At 38.1% G+C, this 19,766-nt stretch overlaps 1 protein-coding gene across 6 annotated transcripts in view; it reads left to right on the top strand.

The window, feature by feature from the left end:
• LOC107722368 (CUGBP Elav-like family member 1) overlaps positions 1 to 19,766 on the top strand; it is a 61,629-nt gene that overhangs the window by 35,246 nt on the left and 6,617 nt on the right. Inside the window, exons 3-14 of one of the 6 annotated variants that reach the window (XM_016530697.1) lie at positions 1,507 to 1,629; positions 7,748 to 7,935; positions 8,231 to 8,313; positions 8,581 to 8,629; positions 9,182 to 9,316; positions 10,139 to 10,218; positions 10,935 to 11,096; positions 13,013 to 13,082; positions 13,600 to 13,770; positions 17,034 to 17,150; positions 18,789 to 18,977; positions 19,190 to 19,210. In XM_016530697.1, coding sequence (XP_016386183.1) covers positions 1,526 to 1,629; positions 7,748 to 7,935; positions 8,231 to 8,313; positions 8,581 to 8,629; positions 9,182 to 9,316; positions 10,139 to 10,218; positions 10,935 to 11,096; positions 13,013 to 13,082; positions 13,600 to 13,770; positions 17,034 to 17,150; positions 18,789 to 18,977; positions 19,190 to 19,210 — 1,369 coding nt within the window. In that variant the 5' untranslated portion in view covers positions 1,507 to 1,525. Of the gene's footprint in view, positions 1 to 1,506; positions 1,630 to 2,099; positions 2,230 to 7,747; positions 7,936 to 8,230; positions 8,314 to 8,580; positions 8,630 to 9,181; positions 9,317 to 10,138; positions 10,219 to 10,934; positions 11,097 to 13,012; positions 13,083 to 13,599; positions 13,771 to 17,033; positions 17,151 to 18,788; positions 18,978 to 19,189; positions 19,211 to 19,766 lie in introns of those variants that run through there. The other 5 variants (XM_016530700.1, XM_016530702.1, XM_016530701.1 and 2 more) reach the window with 5 other exon arrangements.

The following is a 19,766-nucleotide window of genomic DNA, read 5'->3' as shown; positions in this document are numbered from 1 at the left end:
AAAAAAAAAAGAGCAACAACAAAACAATGTTGCTGGAGACGGGTTTATTGAAAATCCAAACTGATTGTCTGCCAGCAGGAGGCGCTTTGAGAGCGGTAAAAGTAGCGGTTTCCCTGGTAACGGCTGTAATCAGATAAAATGAAAACTTGAACTTAAAATGAAACTTTTCTGAAGACAGTCGGTTCCCTTCACAGATACATTTATATAAAACACCCGCGACATTTTTTGATTTTGAAACGTGCAGTGCTCATGTTTATTCAAACACCACAAATAAAACAATGTATGGGAAACACTGGTAATGTATATCGAAATATCGGAAATGTGTTTAAAAATCATATCACCGTTATTGAAAAAAAATATATCGCGATACATATTGATATTGAATTATTGTCCAGCCCAACTGATAGGTGGTTTGTAAATGTCCACCTATGCCCCCCTCTCTGATCAGTCAGCTGTGTGTGTGTTGTATTCTCAGCTGTTAGGTTGTTCCAGATGCTTCAGTATAACTCAATTTGTCCACAGTGCTGTCTGTCTGTGCCAGTGTTCGAGAGTGAGTTTGTTGTTAGATGAACTGTGCTGACCATATGCTCTGTCCCCCCCTCCACCCTCCACCCCAAAGGCCTATAACACTGCCTTACATAGACTGTCCATGAATAAGCCACACAGTCACTCAGCAGTCATTAAAGCATGGCATGGCCTATGGTCTTCTCGGAGCATTCTCGCTATGCTTTGAAGGTCAGAAAACACATCAAAGCTGCATGGCACGAGTTTCTCAAAGGAATGATAAATCATTGATGTGCACAGCGTTGGGGAGTAGCTAACCAAAAGCTGAGGTGCTGCTAGTAGTAGTATGTAGTTCGGGGGACTTGCCGTAGTTTAGAAATAGTGTAGATTTTCTGGGAAAATTTTCCCCCATTTGCTGTTGTTTTTCTGATGCTACAGCGATGCACTCAAATGTGTTGTTGGAAAGTCAGGTTCATTCTAGTAAATTGTTTTGTTTCGGATGTGAAAGAACACAAAAGATTTAATGATTCAAATCTCTATGCTGTATTTAGGGTTGGCTGTTTTACATCTAGTTAAGTGCTGCTCATCCTTTTTTTGTTTCTGTTATATTAGGGTCTGTTCTAGTTTGTGTATTTAAAGTAAATGTATCTCTTCAAGTGTCATACTGTCACTTCATTTAAAACTCTCTTATTTGTATTATTATAAGGGATTTTTAAATGTATGGCACAAAAACATGGCTCAAGTTAAATTAACAGATTATATCATTGGTTACATTTAGAAAGTTATTTTAAGTAGCTAAAATGTAGGGGGGGTTCCGTTTTTTTCCCCGTTTTTTTTCTGGACTCCTTTTTAATGGTTAAATTACATTTTATTAATCAAACCGCATGTCTAATTAATTAAAATCATGAAACTTAAACTATTTAATATCAATTTATTAAAAGTTTAACAAATAATACATGTTTAGGGTGTGTGTGTCCTGTAATGTTTGGTGTGTTTCTGTAGCGTTTGACAAAGACACTGGATGGATAGCATCGACGCTGAAGCCCTCTACCTGACCACAGCGCAGCACGGGCAACCTCAATGCGAGCTTTCCCTTCCTGCTGTGGAAGTACCTGCCCTTGGCGGGTAAGAACACATACACTTCATGTCTTTCCACCCAGGGTATGAGGTTACCCTCCACCTGCAGGTTTTCACTCAGTGGGAAAAATCTTTCAAGCAGCTTCTTTTTGAAGCTGGAATGAGAAGGAAAAAAATAACTTGCTCTTTCTTTGTTGCTCCTTTTTCTAAATAGTAACCATGCCTGCAGTGTGCAGCCCACCAGATGTCACTGCATGGCTAGCGATGATGTCATGTCCTGTTTGAATGTCTGACAGGCCATTGAGGAAGAAATAAAATTATTACATTCTAATTAATTGCTGAGATATTAATTCTCTCTTTTAGAAGGGTATTCTTTTATAAATTTCTATATATGTGATTTGTGTATTTCTTTCTGAATGAATCAGCATATTATAAACTATATAATTTGGATTTTTTGTAATTATTGTTATTTGTTACATTGTTACATAGGTCTACTGTTTAAGTGTGAGAGAGTCTGTTTTTGTGGATTCTGTCAGCATTCATTTGAGACTTACTGACTAGTGATGTGCTGAAGAAAATGGCTTCCTTTAAGCTGGATTTTCTGCCAGAGATGATGGTGGACCATTGCCGTTTGAGTTCCAGCTCAGCGTGAGTAGAGACTTGACTTTAGCTTGGTGTAACTTGATTTGGGTTACATACTAATACCTTAAATTCTCCTTTGATTGATGGTCACTGTATTAGGGTGGAATGTTCTGTATTTTTAATAGTTCATTTTATTAATCTGTGTGGTTTGTAAGATCTTATGATTGATTAACTGGTTTGTTTACTTTTTATTTGGAGCTGAGAGTAGCTATTTTAAATGTCAGGCAGTATTCTGTGCGAATGCAAGTTTGATTCAGGGTTCATTCAGGAGATGACAGTTAATGCTCATTAGAGGCCTGCAGTGAGGGCTGCTAGTACATGTTTACAACATAATCCTGTAGTAAACATGTTGTTTTTCACTATTAGCATGTATTGGGATTCATATTTTATTCACCAGCACAGTCTCCTTACATAAAGGCACAATGCTTCAGAATGAACAATGAAATGATTTGGATATTTCATAATTGTTGCACTGCTGCCTAGGATAGAAAATGCTTGTTGGTGTGGTCAACAGTTTAAAATGGAAATTGAAACCCTAGTTTTCACTCCTTGCTGGAGCATCTTGAGTGGCTGTTCCCTGTCTGTTATAGGATGGACTGTATTGCTCCTGATATTATTTATAGGTTTACATATGAAATGCAAGGGTTCATTCTTTGCCGTTTCAGGATTTTTCAGTAACACGTTTCAGTGTTTTGTCTTATTAAAAGTCATAAGGGTTGTTTGTGTGAGGCTTAACAACCTCAAAGGGAACAATTTAACCAAGAACGGGGCAAGAAACTGCTGACTCAGCCATGGTCAATTGTCTTCTCTGTTCTGTTTATATGTTGTTTGCTGTGTAAGGAATGCAGAAAAGAGTTCATTGTTGCTATTAAATAGACTTCATATTGAAGGCAGCGTTCATATGGTATTCATGTTAATTTGGGGTGATAGGAAAGAGATGACTACCATTTAGGACTGGGTATCATTCAAAAATTTGATACCGGTTCCTGAACAATACTTTTTCGATACCAATTTTATGAAATCTGTTTTAACAAGATTACATTAAGTTCTGCTTTGCTAAGAGAAAAACTTACAAAAAAAGTCCTCCTCCATCAGCACTTTCCTATGTGGGAGCAGGGGTGCAGCTTTTAGTAGCCTGTTCGGCCCATCCTAATCCTCAGTCCCAGCCCAGTGACCAGAGCTCTACGGCCTGTGTTTGTCATCCAGCACAGTGCCGAGCCTCATCGTTGTCTCTCTCTGCTCCATGTCGATTTGAGTTTTGTGGAGTCTGATCAGCCCCCATGAGGTGCACGCTTCCCTTTCTTACCCAGCTGTTCCCATGTCACATATGACTGAACCTTGAGAGATGTACTTTACGGATAGTCGCTGTGGCTGTTTAAGACAATACTTTTTCGATACCAATTTTATGAAATCTGTTTTAACAAGATTACATTACCTCAAAAAAGTGTTGGTTTTATTTTTCAGTTTGTTGAAGTTTTACACACTCAAAGACTCCGCACAAAAGAACGAAAAAGCGCAATGGAACTAGATGTAACCAACACAATATATCAGTGCAAATAATTTTTATACGTTTAAATAGTTTTCAGTGCAAATTTAACAGTTTCAAGTCAGTATGTGAGGCTCACTGCTGCATATTTAAGATCTTCAAATCACTCAGCTGTTCAAGAAAATTAGCATGCCTGCTTTTTCAGAAGACAGACAAGCATTGGTGAAATGCAGCCACACTTTTGATCTTTTCCACATTTTTTTTAGGCTATGTTTACACACCGAGCACTGTCTCGGTATGTTTCCTCTTCCGCGATCGCTGTTTGGACTCAGAGGAAGCTCATTCGCTGCTCATATGTCACTCATTTTATGTGTTCATAACCCGCTGTCTCCGATGACGAACATCCATTACACTTCCGCGTTCTGTTCTATACATAAAAAAACCCAGAAACACATTTCTACGGATGAAACATGAAGCTAATAAACACACGATTATGACAGTTATGACTTTTCATGAGATTCTGCCTATTTTCATAACAGTATAGTGTGTTTACTTGAGAAATTGTGTAGCGATTAGCTTGATATAAAAGGCTACAAATGACATATTTCAACAGCATTATAAGACTATAACTTGCATTAGGTCGCAATCAGAAATGCCGGTATGGATGAGGATTGTTTTAATTTTTTTAAACGAAAACGCACAAGTGTAGGCCTATACATAGCCTTACATTTATGGGGGTTGGGATGCTTACACACTACAGCCTCACAAGTGAGCCACGTCTCTGGGTGTAACCGGCATAAATTAGTGTTTTTCCTTGATGCCTCACCAGAGCCAATCACCAGCACTTGATTTAGCACATCAAGCATGCTGCATGCTTATTGGCTGACGTTGACGAGATTAACCCCTTAGTTATTGAAAATTGGTACTGAACGACAAGAGATTTTTTGATACTCCGTGGTATCGAGGCAATTCGGTTGGTGCCTAAAAAGTAACTTGCTACCCAGCCCTACAATCTTGATTATTTCTTATCTCTTCCTAGATGTCAGATTGTTCTTCTGTTTTAGTTGTTTTTGTTGAATCGATAGTCTTCTGCAACATCGTGTTCTGATGTGCTGTGACTGTGGCTTCTTCCCTACAGTCAGTACTGGTGAGTTCACTAGGAAAAAGAGTTTACAATCCTAAAATGGCTTTGCCCCAGTGAACACCCAGTGATCCTCTGTCCCTGATTAGGTGATCTTCTGGAGAATCTGTGTTATCTGCTTGTCTGAACAAGTTCTGGTTGCTGGGAAATCGACAGAGTAGAAGGTTTTATTAGCTCTGCTGTCCTCGGATCGATAAACGCCATTAATCTGGCTTTTAGCTGCTGGCTAATGCTGCTCTTTGTCAGCAGCACAATGCTGTGTTTATCTTAAAGTGGTCTGTCACTCCACTGATCAGCAGCTGCTAAAGAGAGTGATGAAGCAGTGCTTCAGGCCTGTCAGTGACGTCCCTTCACTGCTTGCCCTCATGCTCCACTTTGTCAAGCAGCACTGAGAACTGAAGATGTTCTTTTAATTCATTCTCATCACGGACTTTGGTTATTCTTTTTTAGATATGACATTTTCCTCTCTTTTTAATGTCTTAGTTTTTTTTTTTGTTTTTTTTTTTAATTAAAGTTTGAATGAAATTCACCCCATGTATTTTCTAAATGCATCATCGATCATAATGTGAACAATTTTTGTTATTTTTTTAATAATCTGTTGCTCAGTTGCATGACACAATACAGAAGAAAAAGATCTGTTGCTATTTCTGTTTCATCACAATTTTAAATTCAGTTTGTAGTAAGCTATTAGTTCATGAACATTTTTCTCAGTTATTTCTCACATTAGAAAATCTTGTGCATGACCTGGGAAAACCATTCATGACTATTCATAGATGTTGGAGTAGGGATTTTACTCTAATGTTTGATCTTCACATAGTGCTGAAGAATTTATAATGCAGTGAATGCCTTAGCACCCTGTTTTCTTCTAGCTTGCATTACTAATCACTAGGGGTGCAACGGTTCTCGGTAAAAAAATCGAACCGTACGGTTCTCCACACACGGTTCGGCATACACTAGGACCGCGCGGTTCAACTTAAATCTGACAATGCATCTGTAATATGGTTTGTTAGAGTTCGGCTAATGCATGTTTCTGTTGATGGATACAAATTCTGGCTTCCCAATACATTACAACAAGAGCGATGAGAGAGGGAAAAAAAACAAATACGTGGACAAACCAATCACTCTTTGTTCAATGCGTGTGCTGTATGCTGGAATAACTGTCGTTTGTGCCGTCATCACGTGTTGATAGCGCAGGTGAGACCAGAACAGCACACGTTGCTATCTGTGTTTAAACTAAACTCATTTAAGCCTTGCCAGTTTAAATATTAAAGAGCCAGAATTAGTGAACTCGCGCGCAGTGAGAAGATTTGTGTGGTCGCTCATACGAAGCGCGTGAACTCGCGTCTCCGAACGTGCACAAATATTAAGCTCTCTGTGAAGTATTGTGTTTGAATGGACAAATTCACACAAAAATGATGTCAAAAAGCCCGTCTTGGTGAGTATCCTAGCAGACATAGCCAGCTGAACGTACAGTATCAGTGCGTTCTCTTAAAGTGACAGTTTATATATATATTTGGGGTGCAACCGTTCTCCACACACGGTTCGGCATACACTAGGACCGCGGTTCAACTTAAATCTGACAATGCATCTGTAATATGGTTTGTTAGAGTTCGGCTAATGCATGTTTCTGTTGATGGATACAAATTCTGGCTTCCCAATACATTACAACAAGAGCGATGAGAGAGGGAAAAAAAACACTACGTGGACCAACCAGTCACTCTTTAATCAATGCGAGTGCTTTATGCTGGAATGACTGTCATTTATGCCATCATCACGTGTTGATAACGCAGGTGAGACCTGAACAGCACACGTTGCTATCTGTGTTTAAACTAAACTCATTTAAGCCTTGCCAGTTTAAATATTAAAGAGCCAGAATTAGTGAACTCGCGCGCAGTGAGAAGATTTGTGTGGTCGCTCATACGAAGCGCGTGAACTCGCGTCTCCGAACGTGCACAAATATTAAGCTCTCTGTGAAGTATTGTGTTTGAATGGACAAATTCACACAAAAATGATGTCAAAAAGCCCTAATGTTAGACCTACCTAAAAAAAAACTGAAAATCACTGTTTATTTTATTTGTATCTTTTTTCACTGTTTATTTATTTGTGCTGTTGCTTGTAGTTAGATTATTTGTTCTTATTTTTATTTGACAATATAGTTTTTTCCCTAAACATAGCACATACCGTACCGAAACCGTGACTCTAAAACCGTGACACAAACCGAACCGTGAGTAAGTTGAACCGTTGCACCCCTACTAATCACTAGTATCCACCTTATTTTTAACGTTAGAGCGGATGTGGCCGTTTGTAAATTGAATGTGTGTGGCTTCCGATGTCGTAGGCTTCCAGTTATGTTAAGCTATACGAAACGGCTTGTTATGCTGCTTGATATTGCAAACTGGTATTATTTTAATGTATTGTTGTAATTATAACTGGATTGTAGTGCAGATAGTTTACGGTTTACTGTTATTCTTCTAATTATTGACCTATAGCGGCTAATGAATCAGAGGTCTCTCACATTCACAGAAAATAGCTTAGTTATACATTTGCAAAATAAGTTAAGTAAAAGTAGTATTTTTTTTTTCATGGCAAATAAGATGTACACAATTGTTTAAATGAATAATTATTTTGCATCATCTTAACCTGAGAACAGAAAATGCAAGGCAAACATCCAATTAATCAGCTTGAGCAATATATTGTCAGTCTAACACTGGTGCACTGTTAGTAAATGAAGCTAGTGGTAATTTTAGTGTTTTCATTCTTGGGAATGATATGAGATTGTTGTGTGCATCCTTTCATTTGCAATGTTTAGTTTTTATCTGTCAGGGAGACTGGAGACATTGAGGGTCATGTCCTTAAGGCTCGTTAAACAGGCATGTATGTATATATTTTTTTTGTAGAACCAAGAAGATGAATGGGTCTCTGGACCACCCAGACCAGCCCGACATTGATGCTATAAAGATGTTTGTGGGTCAGATCCCCCGGATGTGGTCAGAGGATCAGCTGCGTGAGCTGTTTGAGCCCTATGGTGCAGTTTATGAAATCAATGTTCTTCGGGACAGGAGTCAGAACCCCCCACAGAGTAAAGGTACTTGACAGTCAGTACACTGCAGATTGAGATATTTTCTATGTCAGTCACTCTCAAAACTTTTAGTCTGTTCCGAAACCTAGTGAGCACATAGCACACACACACACACACATGCAGAGCTGCATAAAAGCAAGTTGTCTTAGATGGCAGCCTAATTAAGTTAGGAACTAATTAAGGAATCAACGATTCCTTAAAATGCTGCTCACTAGGATTTGGAACGGAGTTCTAGAAATTGGTCTCAGTGGAAATGTTGTCATCTTGGACTTGGTTCACAGACCATTTATTGCATTTGCAGGTTGTTGTTTTATCACATATTACACCCGTAAATCTGCATTAGAAGCACAAAATGCCCTTCACAACATGAAGATTCTTCCAGGGGTGAGAAAAGGATCTACTTTTTTATATATTATCAATAATAAATTAATCCTCATGCGTGTTGTCAGATGAGCTGTCCTTCTACTATTTATTGCTCTTAAAAATGCATCAAATCTACACACGTATTGACATACTTTTATAAAAGCTTTTTCAGTACACCCAATGGAGCTGTTAAAGCTTTTCAAACAGCTGATTTCTCATGGCGGCTGGGAAATGTCAGTGTTGATAAGTCAAATGTGATTTTTTTTTTTTTTTTCCCTCTCTGTACAGATGCATCATCCCATACAGATGAAGCCTGCAGACAGTGAGAAAAACAATGGTGAGTGACTTGAATGTACAAGAGTATTATGACAGTCCTTTGTTCAAATATGCTAATGTTCCAAAATTTAGGGTCAGTTTTTATTTTATTTAAGAAAGAAAAAGCAAAGATACAGTTAACTGATAACGTTACAAAAGATTTTCATTTCAAATCACTGTTTCCACAAAAAACAAAACTGTTTTCAACATTGATAATAAATATTTGTTGAGCACGACTTTAGCATATTAGACTGATTTCTGCAGAATCATGTGACACTGAAGACTGAAATGATGCTGAAAATTCAGCATTGTCATCACAGTATTAAACTACATTTTAAATATATTAAAATAGAACATTTATAGTAAATTGTAATTTCACAATATTTCTATTTTTCTGTATTTTTGATCGAATAAATTCAGCCTTTGTTGAACATGTTTTCTTCAAAAACAATACAAAATCTTATAGACCCCAAACTTTTGAACAATAGTGTATCGCTTGAAGAAATTTCCACAGTGACTGTCAAACAGTTGCGCAGAGGCTGTGCTGCCATAACACGCTTTTCTTGTATTTCAGCGATAGAAGACAGAAAGCTGTTTGTTGGAATGGTTTCAAAGAAGTGCAATGAGAATGACATAAGGATCATGTTTTCTCCATACGGCCAAATTGAGGAGTGCCGCATACTGAGAGGCCCTGACGGACTGAGCCGTGGTGAGAACTCGAACGCATGTATATCATCACTACCGCCATCCAAAGCAAATTACACACACATGATGGGATACCATACACACAAATACAGGAATGGAGGCAGTACTGTGAATGTTTTGACTTGTAGCGCATACAAGAATGAATTTAGCTTCAGCAGCTTCTCGTTTTTCCCCTCAGGGCACTAGTAGCGCACTGATAAACATGAAGTACATCTTCACCATTCACTCTGTTCACTCTCATTTAAGTTATTTCGAGGAGGCAGTGTTTTGCGTAACTAATAGTTGCAGACGCAACCCATCAGAGAAAAATTAGACTCAATTGGCTCCCGTCGGCCCAAATGAAAATGACTTAATTTATCCCAGACATGGCAACTGATATCAGAGGTTATATAACCGTGACTGCTTGCAATAAATTGATAATATATGCACGGTCGCTTTAATCATTCATTTGGGAATGTCATTCTCCTAGTTTCTAGCTGTTGTTTACCTGCGGTGTAGAGAATCACTGTGATTTAAGTTAACCAAAGTGTAACCAAGGGAACATAACACACATTGAGGCCCACGCTATTTATTTTAGTATTGGCTTGAGTGAACTTGCTGTCCATCACCATGGGAACTGCTTAAGTGATAGGCACGACCCATATCGACTCAGCAGCCCTCAAACCCATTCGCTCTCCAAAGAGACCGGGCCTGAACCCTGTTTTGATTGAGGTTGTGTTTCTGTGTGGTAGTTTATTAGTACTTCTAGTTTATGCTTTTATGGTTTAATCACAGAGGTTGGTGTTTTTTTGTGATCTACTTTCATACTTGTCAACTCTGTCCGCAGGCTGTGCCTTCGTCACATTCACAGCGAGACAGATGGCCCAGTCTGCCATCAAATCCATGCACCAGTCACAGACCATGGAGGTAAACACACACATTCACACATACACGCATACCATTTCTGCATTTAAGCTTGTTATTTCTGTGCTTAAGAGATGATAAATGCCTATGCCTTAATGCATAGTATACAGCAAGTACTGTTTCTACGTTTTATTGTGTAGAAGTTACACTTCCATTCAAAAGTAGTATCATTAAGATGTTTTAAAAATGTTTTTGAAAGAAGTCTCTTATGTTCACCAAAGCTGCATTTATTTGGTCAACAATACAGTGTTATATATACAAGTGTTGTCACATGAAAAGATATAATAAAATATTTGCAAAAATGTGAGGGGTGTACTCACTTCTGTGAGATACTGTGTGTATATATATATAGAGAGAGAAGTTTTATTAAAAACGATTGTGCTGCTTAATTTTGGAAACAGTAATGCCATTTTTTTCAGGATTCTTTAAATGGAATGTTTAAAGATACAGCATGAAACAGAAAGCTTTATTTATAAATGTTGCTTATTCCGTAAGGATGCATTCAGTTGATCAAAAGTATTAGTTTCTTTTAAAGCAAAAAAAAAATATTTATGAATGGTAGTGTATTTTAAAAGGCTGAGGCACTGCTGTAACAGATGTTAATTATACATATTGGTGAAAACTTACTGTTTATTGATATTTTCTTGGCTGCTTACATTTATTTTTATTAAATTAAAATCAATGCTGCATTTTCATTTCTGTTTGCATGTGTCCCGTAGGGCTGTTCTTCTCCCGTTGTGGTAAAGTTTGCAGACACGCAGAAGGATAAAGAACAGAAACGTATCACCCAACAGCTGCAGCAACAGATGCAACAGCTCAATGCTGCCTCCATGTGGGGAAATCTTACAGGACTGAACTCACTCGGGCCACAGTATCTTGCAGTGAGTACACAGGACAGATCCTGTTGCATCTGAGGTCTATGCACGTAGAAACCATGCCTATATTGAGGACAGTTTAAAACATGCAAACTCCACTACATAAACTGCGTCAAGCACTTGCAGAATGAAAGCAGTTGTGTTTAGTACATGAGGGCTGGTGTTTGCTCCATCTCGGGCTGTCACGATAGTAGAATGTAACTACGATTTTCATGGCCAAAAGAATTCACAGTAACATTATTATTGTGATATCTGTAGTAATTTTGAAAAACAAACAAACAGTGCTTTCAGTCAAATTCATAAGCGTTATTTGCGTTTTCTCTCTTTTGGCCAATGAATGTCATTTAAAAATTAAGTGTAGGGAGGTGAAGAGAGTTTTTAACTGTAACTGTATACTTTCGCCTGTAATCTCCTCCATCATGATTTGTGCAGCATCAGTAGCTACGTGACTTTTGTTTTTTTTCCTGTTTTATGACGGTTGAAACCAGTATGCAATACTACCATCTACTATGTTGGAGTATCAAGCAGATAATGGCACATTATTATTTACAAGATTATCAAGAAGTGTAGTATTAACATGATATCAGTATTTTATAAAAAAATTTTTTTTTTTAAATATCACTCTTGTCTTTAGTGCCACTATATTGTGACACCCTTAGCTCCATCTAAAATATATATATATATTTTTTTTTTTTTTATTCAGACTGTAATGCATTATTATTTAGATTCCATTAGAGCCTTTTAATCAGAGTCTAAAGGGCCTTTCTCACTGCGAGAACATTTTCATAGTACCAGAACTAATTGTGGAACTACCCACTTTTTGGCGTTTTCGCACCACCGGAACTGGGTGCGACTGCCTTTTTCAAGAACCAAATTAGCTCCTACTCTAGCAGGGTCTAACCAGCACAACTGGTACTAATCGTGACGTAAGTAGACATTGATTGGCCAAACGCGTATGAAAACGCCCTCACCCGCCATGATTTAAAACGCCGTGTAAACATACTGTAAGCATTGTGTCAACTTATTTCGCAAGTATGGAGAACAGCGATAGATGGACGGACGCTGAAGTGCAGGCACTTGTAGCAAATGTAGCACTGCCAGTTGTCGTTGTAGATTCTTAGTCCTCCTTTCCGTTCTTTCAATCGCTTTACGTATACGTCGACTTTCCATGTCCATTATTGTGAAACCTGCGAGACACAACAAAAACACAGCTCCGATCACAGCATCCTCCATCCTCCTGTTGTTAATGTTGTTGTTGTTTGTTTCTGTTGTTGAACGCCGCGCACAAATGACGACGCTGTCGACCGGCTTACGTCACTTCTTAGTACACACACTCGGTGCGAATGCAACCCTTTAAATGGTACTGGGAAATAGTTCGCGCAAAATCGTCCCAGTACTTTAGTACTGTACGTTTAGTTCTGGAACTAAAGCGGTGCGAAAGGCCCTTAATTCGCCTTTAAAATGTTGCTGTGTTTTTTTGCTGTGTTTGAGCACATGGGCTACAGGTCTGTGTTTGGCCATTATTTAGATGCATTTAATTTGGCTTCTCAAAATCCTTCTTGATTGTTTATGATTGGCTACTCCTAAAACTCAGGTACTGTTTACTGGTTTTTCTCATGTGGGCCAGCATAGATGTGTAGCCCTGTTTGAATGTGTTAGTGCTGCTCCATGGGTGTGCTGTGAAAACTTATTTCTATCTTCATCTTTCTCCCTTCTAATTCTTCTCAGTCCCCTTCTAATTTTTATATATCCCTTGAATGTCCACATTTCGCTCCCCTTTGTTTCTGTCGCCACATGTGCTCCTGCTTGTCTTTATTTTGCCTTGTTACCTGATTTATCCTCCTCTCCTCTCCTCTCCTCTCCATCACAGTCCTGGATGCAGTCCTGACTCTCTCTGTTCTCTGTTTTGATGTAATGTCTAGCTTTATTTGCAGCTTCTACAACAGTCTGCGTCCTCTGGAAATGCGCTCAACAATCTCCATCCAATGTCAGGTGAGAGTCTGATGCGCTCTGCTCCACTCAGACCCGTTAGAGAGCATGGCGGCTGTTAGTTAGCCACTTGTAAACCTGTTATATTGCATGCCTATACTCCTGCTTGTTTTAATTTTGCCGTGTTGCCTGATTTATTCTCCTCTCCTTGTTTTAATTTTGCCTTGTTGCCTGATTTATTCTCCTCTCCTCTCCTCTATCACAGTCCTGGATGCAGTCCTGACTCTCTCTGTTCTCTGTTTTGATGTAATGTCTAGCTTTATTTGCAGCTTCTACAACAGTCTGCATCCTCTGGAAATGCGCTCAACAATCTCCATCCAATGTCAGGTGAGAGTCTGATGCGCTCTGCTCCACTCAGACCCGTTAGAGAGCATGGCGGCTGTTAGTTAGCCACTTGTAAACCTGTTATATTGCATGCCTATAAAATTAGTTAGTTTTAGGGCAATGAAAGGAGGTTGTGTGTGTGAATGTTGGCGATATTGATGCCGTTTTGATGTGGGTGGTCTGCTATCTGCGGCAGGTCTGAATGCCATGCAGAATTTGGCTGCATTAGCGGCAGCAGCAAGTGCTACGCAGGCCACCCCCACAGGTAGCAGTGCTCTGACCACCTCCAGCTCCCCTCTCAGCGTCCTCACCAGCTCAGGTACGCTCTCCGGACAGCCCGCTCAATCTGCCTGGGACGCCTACAAGGGTTGGTCCCGCTTTTTAATCTCCTCCTGTCCTTAACTTTGCTTATCAGTCTCTTTGTAAGGTTTTTGGTCAATAACAAATGTTATAAGTTCAATACGTTGGCTTTAGTTAATGCATTAGGTATCATGAACTAACAATTAACAACTACTTTAATTTTTTTTTTATTAAATGGCAATTATTGAGGCTGCACCATGCATTCATTATTTAAATAATGAGCGAGTAAGAAAGAAAGAAGGTTAAGGGCCAGATTCATTAAGCATTCTTAAAACTAAAATTCCTCCTAAGAAAAAGCATTTTCCCCAAAAATTCATCTTGTGGGCAATGTTCCCTCTCGCGCGGCCGCGCAGAAGAAATAATGTGCCGCGCACACGCAAAAATGAGTTGGGGAAAGCCATTTGATTGAATTCCAGTAAAAGCGAATGAATTGCAATGCTCTGGCAAACCGCTATAGAGTTGATGTCGCTATAGATTTAGAACCGGTGAATGCGGTTTACAGGTTTCATAGAAAGAGAATGTGTGCCAAATGAGTCGCTGTAGAAACCGAATACTTCAATGATTGCGGTGCGCTCAAGCGGCAACCTCCCCCTCTCTCTTGTGAAGCCAACAAGGAAGTGACTTAAACTGTAATTCATCAACTGGCCGCTAGAGGCTGGCTGCAAAAGGGAGTCAATCCCATAGACTCAGCAGAAAAAACATGTTTACAGCCTGGTTCAAAAAATGATTTTGGTCTATATAGCTAATTTTGCCCTTCATAACTGTGAGGGGGTGAATTTTTATTATAACTCATCCGTTTAAATTATATTAAGCCTTAAAGTTCTGCATAATGAAGGGCGTGGCCACTTGAGTGACAGGTGGATTGCCGCTGCTGTCACACCGTCGAGCTAGGTGGGCGTGGCTTCAGCAACCTGCTCCCGCCTCTTTGCCCATTTTCGATTATCCAGGAGTGACGCGCTGCCAAAATGGCGACGGCCACCTCCGCCCACTTTTGAGCTTCAAAAATGCTCTTCGGAAATCTACGGGTGACGTCACGGACACTACATCCATGTTTTTATACAGTCTATGGGTGCGCTCAACATGAGAACCAACGCAAATGCAATGACATGTGAAATAAATGTCATGTATTAAAGAAGAGTGGCTTGATTAAGTGCAGGAAATAGCGGAGGATGGGCACAGAACAGTAACAAAACTCAGAGACATTTAGCTACAGTCACACACAGGTGTATTGTGCAAACTACTTAATAGGGATGCTTAGATAGCTATAGAAGAATTCATATGTTCACGTTATTTTTATTTTGTTTTCTATTCTATCAGTTTAAATAGTTAGTTTTTTATATTATTATGTTAGGCCTATATTATAAACCTAATAAATAATTGACCTTTTTTTGAGTCTCTTCCTCATTAAGGCTGTATTTATTTCAAAAATAGAGGGGAAAAAAAACAGTGATATTGTGAAATATTATTGCAATTTCTAATATTGGTTTCCTATTTTAATACCTATACTTTAAAATATAATTTATTCCTGTGATGCCAAGCTGGATTTTCAGCATCATTACTCCAGTCTTAAATGTCCCATGATCCTTCAGAAATCATTCTGATATGCTGATTTATTATCAGTGTTGCTGATCTAATATGCTGTTTTACAACAGTGAAACTGTTGTGCTGCTTGATATTTTTTTGGAACCTGTTACTTTTTTCTTTGATTAATAAAAAGTTAAAAAGAACAGCATTTATTCAAAATAGAAATCTTTTCTAACAATATAAGTCTTTACTATAAATTGTATCCATTTAACACATCCTTGCTGAATAAAGTTTCTTTAACTTTCTTTAAACTTTTTAAAAGTATCTTTAAAAAAGAAAGAAAAAAAAATTCTGACCCCAAACTTTTGAATCGTGTATATTGTAACGCAAAATCTCTATTTTGAATGAACACTGTTCTTTTTATTTTTTTTTAAATATCACAGGTCCCAAAAAATATTAAGCAGCACAACTGCTTCCAACATTGATGATAAATCATCATATTAGAATGATTTCTGAAGGATCATGTGACACTGAAGACCGGAGTAATGATGCTGAAAATTCAGCTTTGCTTCACAGGAATTAATTATATTTTAAAGTATATTAAAATAGAAAAAGTTTATTTTAAATTGCAATAATATTTCACAATATTATTTTGTGAAATAATACTCAGTAATTTTTAATCCAATAGATAGGCTACAGCCTTGATGAGCATAAGACACTTCTTTAAAAAAACTTTATTGATCCCAAACTTTTGAACGGCAGTGTATTATACTTTAAAAAATGTTTTCTTAGGTAACCTAAAATGTACATCATTTAGTTACATCAAGGGTCAAATCAAATATAAATAGCACATTAAATGTAAAAGTTACCCGTTTTTTTGTGCGCGCTGTACAGGTCTGGTATAAAGAATGTTTTTGCTCAGGTGCCCGAAATGTCCGCCCAATAGAGAAAAGTTTTGCTCAGCAAGAAAAAAAATTAGAGGGAACATTGCTTGTGGGGGGTTTTGGTGTTGAAAGTGACATTTGCGCTTGGAAGCAGGTACACCTCAAGTCATCAGTGCCAAAAAAGGCCAGAAGTTATATAGTGTAGTTTTTATTAATCTAGGTTAGTGTTCATTCGTAACACTTGAACTAATGTTAATTTATGTTTGATATTAAAGATGTATTAGCATATGTAGAAATTTTAACCAAGCTTAATAAATGCTATAAGTATTGTTCAATGTTAGTTCATGACAGTTAATGTTAAAGGATTAGTTCACTTGCAGAATAAAAATTTCCTGATAATTTACTCACCCCCCATGTCATCCAAGATGTTCATGTCTTTCTTTCTTCAGTCGAAAAGAAATTAAGGTTTTTGAAGAAAACATTTCAGGTTTTTTTCTCCATATAGTGCACTTCAAATTGCAGTTTCTATTTAGCTTCAACAGGAAAAGGAAATTTTTATTCTGGAAGTGAACTAATCCTTTAACAAATTGAACCTTATTGTAAAATGTTGCCAGTTTCTCCAAACCTAAACAACTGTGTAATGATCTTTTTTTTTACATCTCTTGTTGCTCATGCATCATTCTACGTACCCTTAGTCTTGATACTTCCCATCAGTTGCTTCAAAAAGCTGTCTTTTGTGATTTGATCTCTGACATAGACTCTGTCTGCTGTTTCTTCTCTGTCTGTGAAATTTGAATTGGTAAGATGTGTGATGGCTTAGTAATATGTCAGAGCTGGTTCTTGTTTTCTCTCCTCTGCACAGCGGGTTCCTCTCCCACCTCCAGTACTAGTTCTTCTGTGAACCCCATGGCGTCTTTAGGTGCTCTTCAGTCTCTTGCTGCGGGTGCTGGAGTAGGTCTCAACATGAGTTCCCTAGCAAGTAAGAAAAAGAAAGCTGCTTTTTTTTTGTATGAGGTCAGATGGTTTCTAAAGGTCTTGTTTACACCAGTGTTAATTTCGTTGACATAATTTTCGTCAATGTCATTTTTTTCACCAACGAAAACGAGATGATAAACTAAAACTTGTTTTGAATGACAAAAACTATGATGGAAATCTATTGACATTTTTGTCAACAAATAAAAATGAGACGAAAATGTTAGGGAGGGACGATTTGGGAAGAGATTGATTCAGAAGGAATCTGCTGCGCATGGTTAGGAGGTTCGATGTGTACAGTCTTAACTGTATCATAGCCTATTGATCTATCTGGCGGGACATAAGCTAACATACACATCTCATAAAATGTTCAAAAATGTCATTATCTGGGAGTAAGAGAAGAGCAGACATATGGATAAATTTGACGACGCAAAAGAGAACTCAATTCTGTCCGGTTTTCTGAGCACACACACTGAAGCATACACACAGAAAGAGTTTTTTCTTTTGCGTCGCATGAACAGAGAATTACATGCAAAATTATGTTGAATTGTCCATTTTGATGAGTATTCATGTAAACACAGTCGATTATGTCTTAAGTGAACAGTAGGGAGAATATTGGATGTGTATCAGTACATTGCATCCGTGCATTCAGTTTTAAAGGGACAGCAGCATAATTTAGTTGCTATTGTCCGAGTCATTTGTTGATCAAGCAACAAAAGAAAGGCAGAAAATCACTCGCTGCTTTTGACTGAATAACTTTAGTAGCCCTAATAAAGATTAATCTAAATTCATTTATAAAAATAAATGTCTGCTTGAAAGAACGAAGAATGTGGTAATCAAGTCGTTATAAAGAATGCATAATTAGCCTATATAACCATTGGTATTTCATTGAAAAGAAGACCATGTTCTTGTTCTTTATGAGAAGTGGTTTTATTTCATTTGAATATAAAGGCATGTTGTGTGTCAATGCAGTTAAATTGGTGTCTATCATGATACAACCTTAATATCTAACCTATATAATGAGTTTGGAAATTTTAGAGAAATGCTTAATAAATGCATTACACTGTAAATAAACCCATTAGATTTTAGCTCACTAAATTAACTGTAGGTTTAGTCGACTAAAACTAAAACAATTCAGAAGATTGAAATGACAAATTAAATGGCATTTTAGTCAAAAGGCTATGACAAAAACGAAATCAAAATTTGCTGTCAAAATTAACACTGGTTCAGTCTATTATTGAAATCCATCTCAGGTGACGTGAACACAAGTGGTCAGCTGAGACGCGTTACCAAAAAAAGTACACAAGTCAGCACACTGTTGCATTTAAATACTTTAAATCTTTTTTTTTAATGCTTTGCATTACAGTACCAGTATGATGTGATCGTATGTATTTTGAAGGACCGCTAAATACGTTTTGGACCCCATTGGCATCAATGTTAAGTACTGACCACTCGTGTTCGAAGTGCCTCAAATGGATGTTAAATGGGATCTATGTGTCATTCCTTTTTGTTTTAACTTTCTTTGCCTCGTTTCTGTTTCTACTTTGTCTCCGTCTCTGAATGTGGTTTCTCTGTATCTATCAGTAGTTTAATGTGTCCTCCCCTGTGTGTGTCTGAATGCTGAGCTGTGTTTCTGTGTGCGCAGGCATGGCTGCTCTGAATGGTGGTCTGGGCAGCGGAGGTCTCTCGAACGGCTCGGGCAGTGCTATGGAGGCTCTGACTCAGGCAGCCTATTCTGGGATCCAGCAATATGCCGCTGCCGCTCTGCCCAGCCTCTACAGTCAGAGTTTACTGTCCCAGCAGAACGTTAGTGCCGCTGGCAGCCAGAAGGAAGGTGAGCACATGAATGATCTGATGAGCTTTGAGCAGCTTTTCAGGTTGGGAGATTGCCAGCCTCTGTGTAAGATAAAACTGCTAGTTTATGCTAGCAGGGTCAGTTTTTAGGGCATGTGTTGGCCCATGATGCTTTTCAGTGTGTGTGTGTAGATGTGGCTCTTGTGATCACCATCTTAAGGATTCATTCTTGTTTTAAATACGCTGCAACAGCAAGTCCCAATCAGAGCGCGGGTAAGAGATAATTATCACTGTCCACAATGCCCATTTTCTACATTTTGGTTTGTTTAAAAGTAAATGGAGATCCATACCAGCAGCTCTCTGCCAATGAATTCATTGAGCATTCTGTGATTAAAAACAACTTCAAGCCTGCTGGAAGATGCTTCTGTGCTGCTACTTTAACATTTGCGATTATCAGTGTTGAAAACAAAGGGTTTCTATTTTTGTGGAAACCAGGATATGTTATTTCATTAATCTTTGTTGAATAAAAAAGCTCTAAAGCTAATTTTCTAAATTCTAAAATTATAAATGTATTTTCTGTCACATTTGATCAATTGCTAAATAAAAGTTCAGAAAAAAGGCCACATTTGATCCTTTTTTTATATATATGTGACCCTGGACCACAAAACCAGTCATAAGGGTCAATTTTTCGAAATTGAGATTTATACATCATCTGAAAGCTGAATAAATAAGCTTTCCATTGATGTATTGTTTGTTAGGATAGGACAATATTTGGCCGAGAAAATCTGGAATCTGAGGGTACAAAAAAAATCAAAATACTGAGAAAAGT

Source organism: Sinocyclocheilus rhinocerous, unplaced genomic scaffold (genome assembly GCF_001515625.1).
Source record: "Sinocyclocheilus rhinocerous isolate Xijiao unplaced genomic scaffold, SAMN03320098_v1.1 scaffold1115, whole genome shotgun sequence".
Lineage (NCBI taxonomy): Eukaryota > Metazoa > Chordata > Actinopteri > Cypriniformes > Cyprinidae > Sinocyclocheilus > Sinocyclocheilus rhinocerous.
The sequence above is the reverse complement of the archived record's forward strand: the minus strand, read 5'-3'. Positions and strand labels throughout refer to the sequence as shown.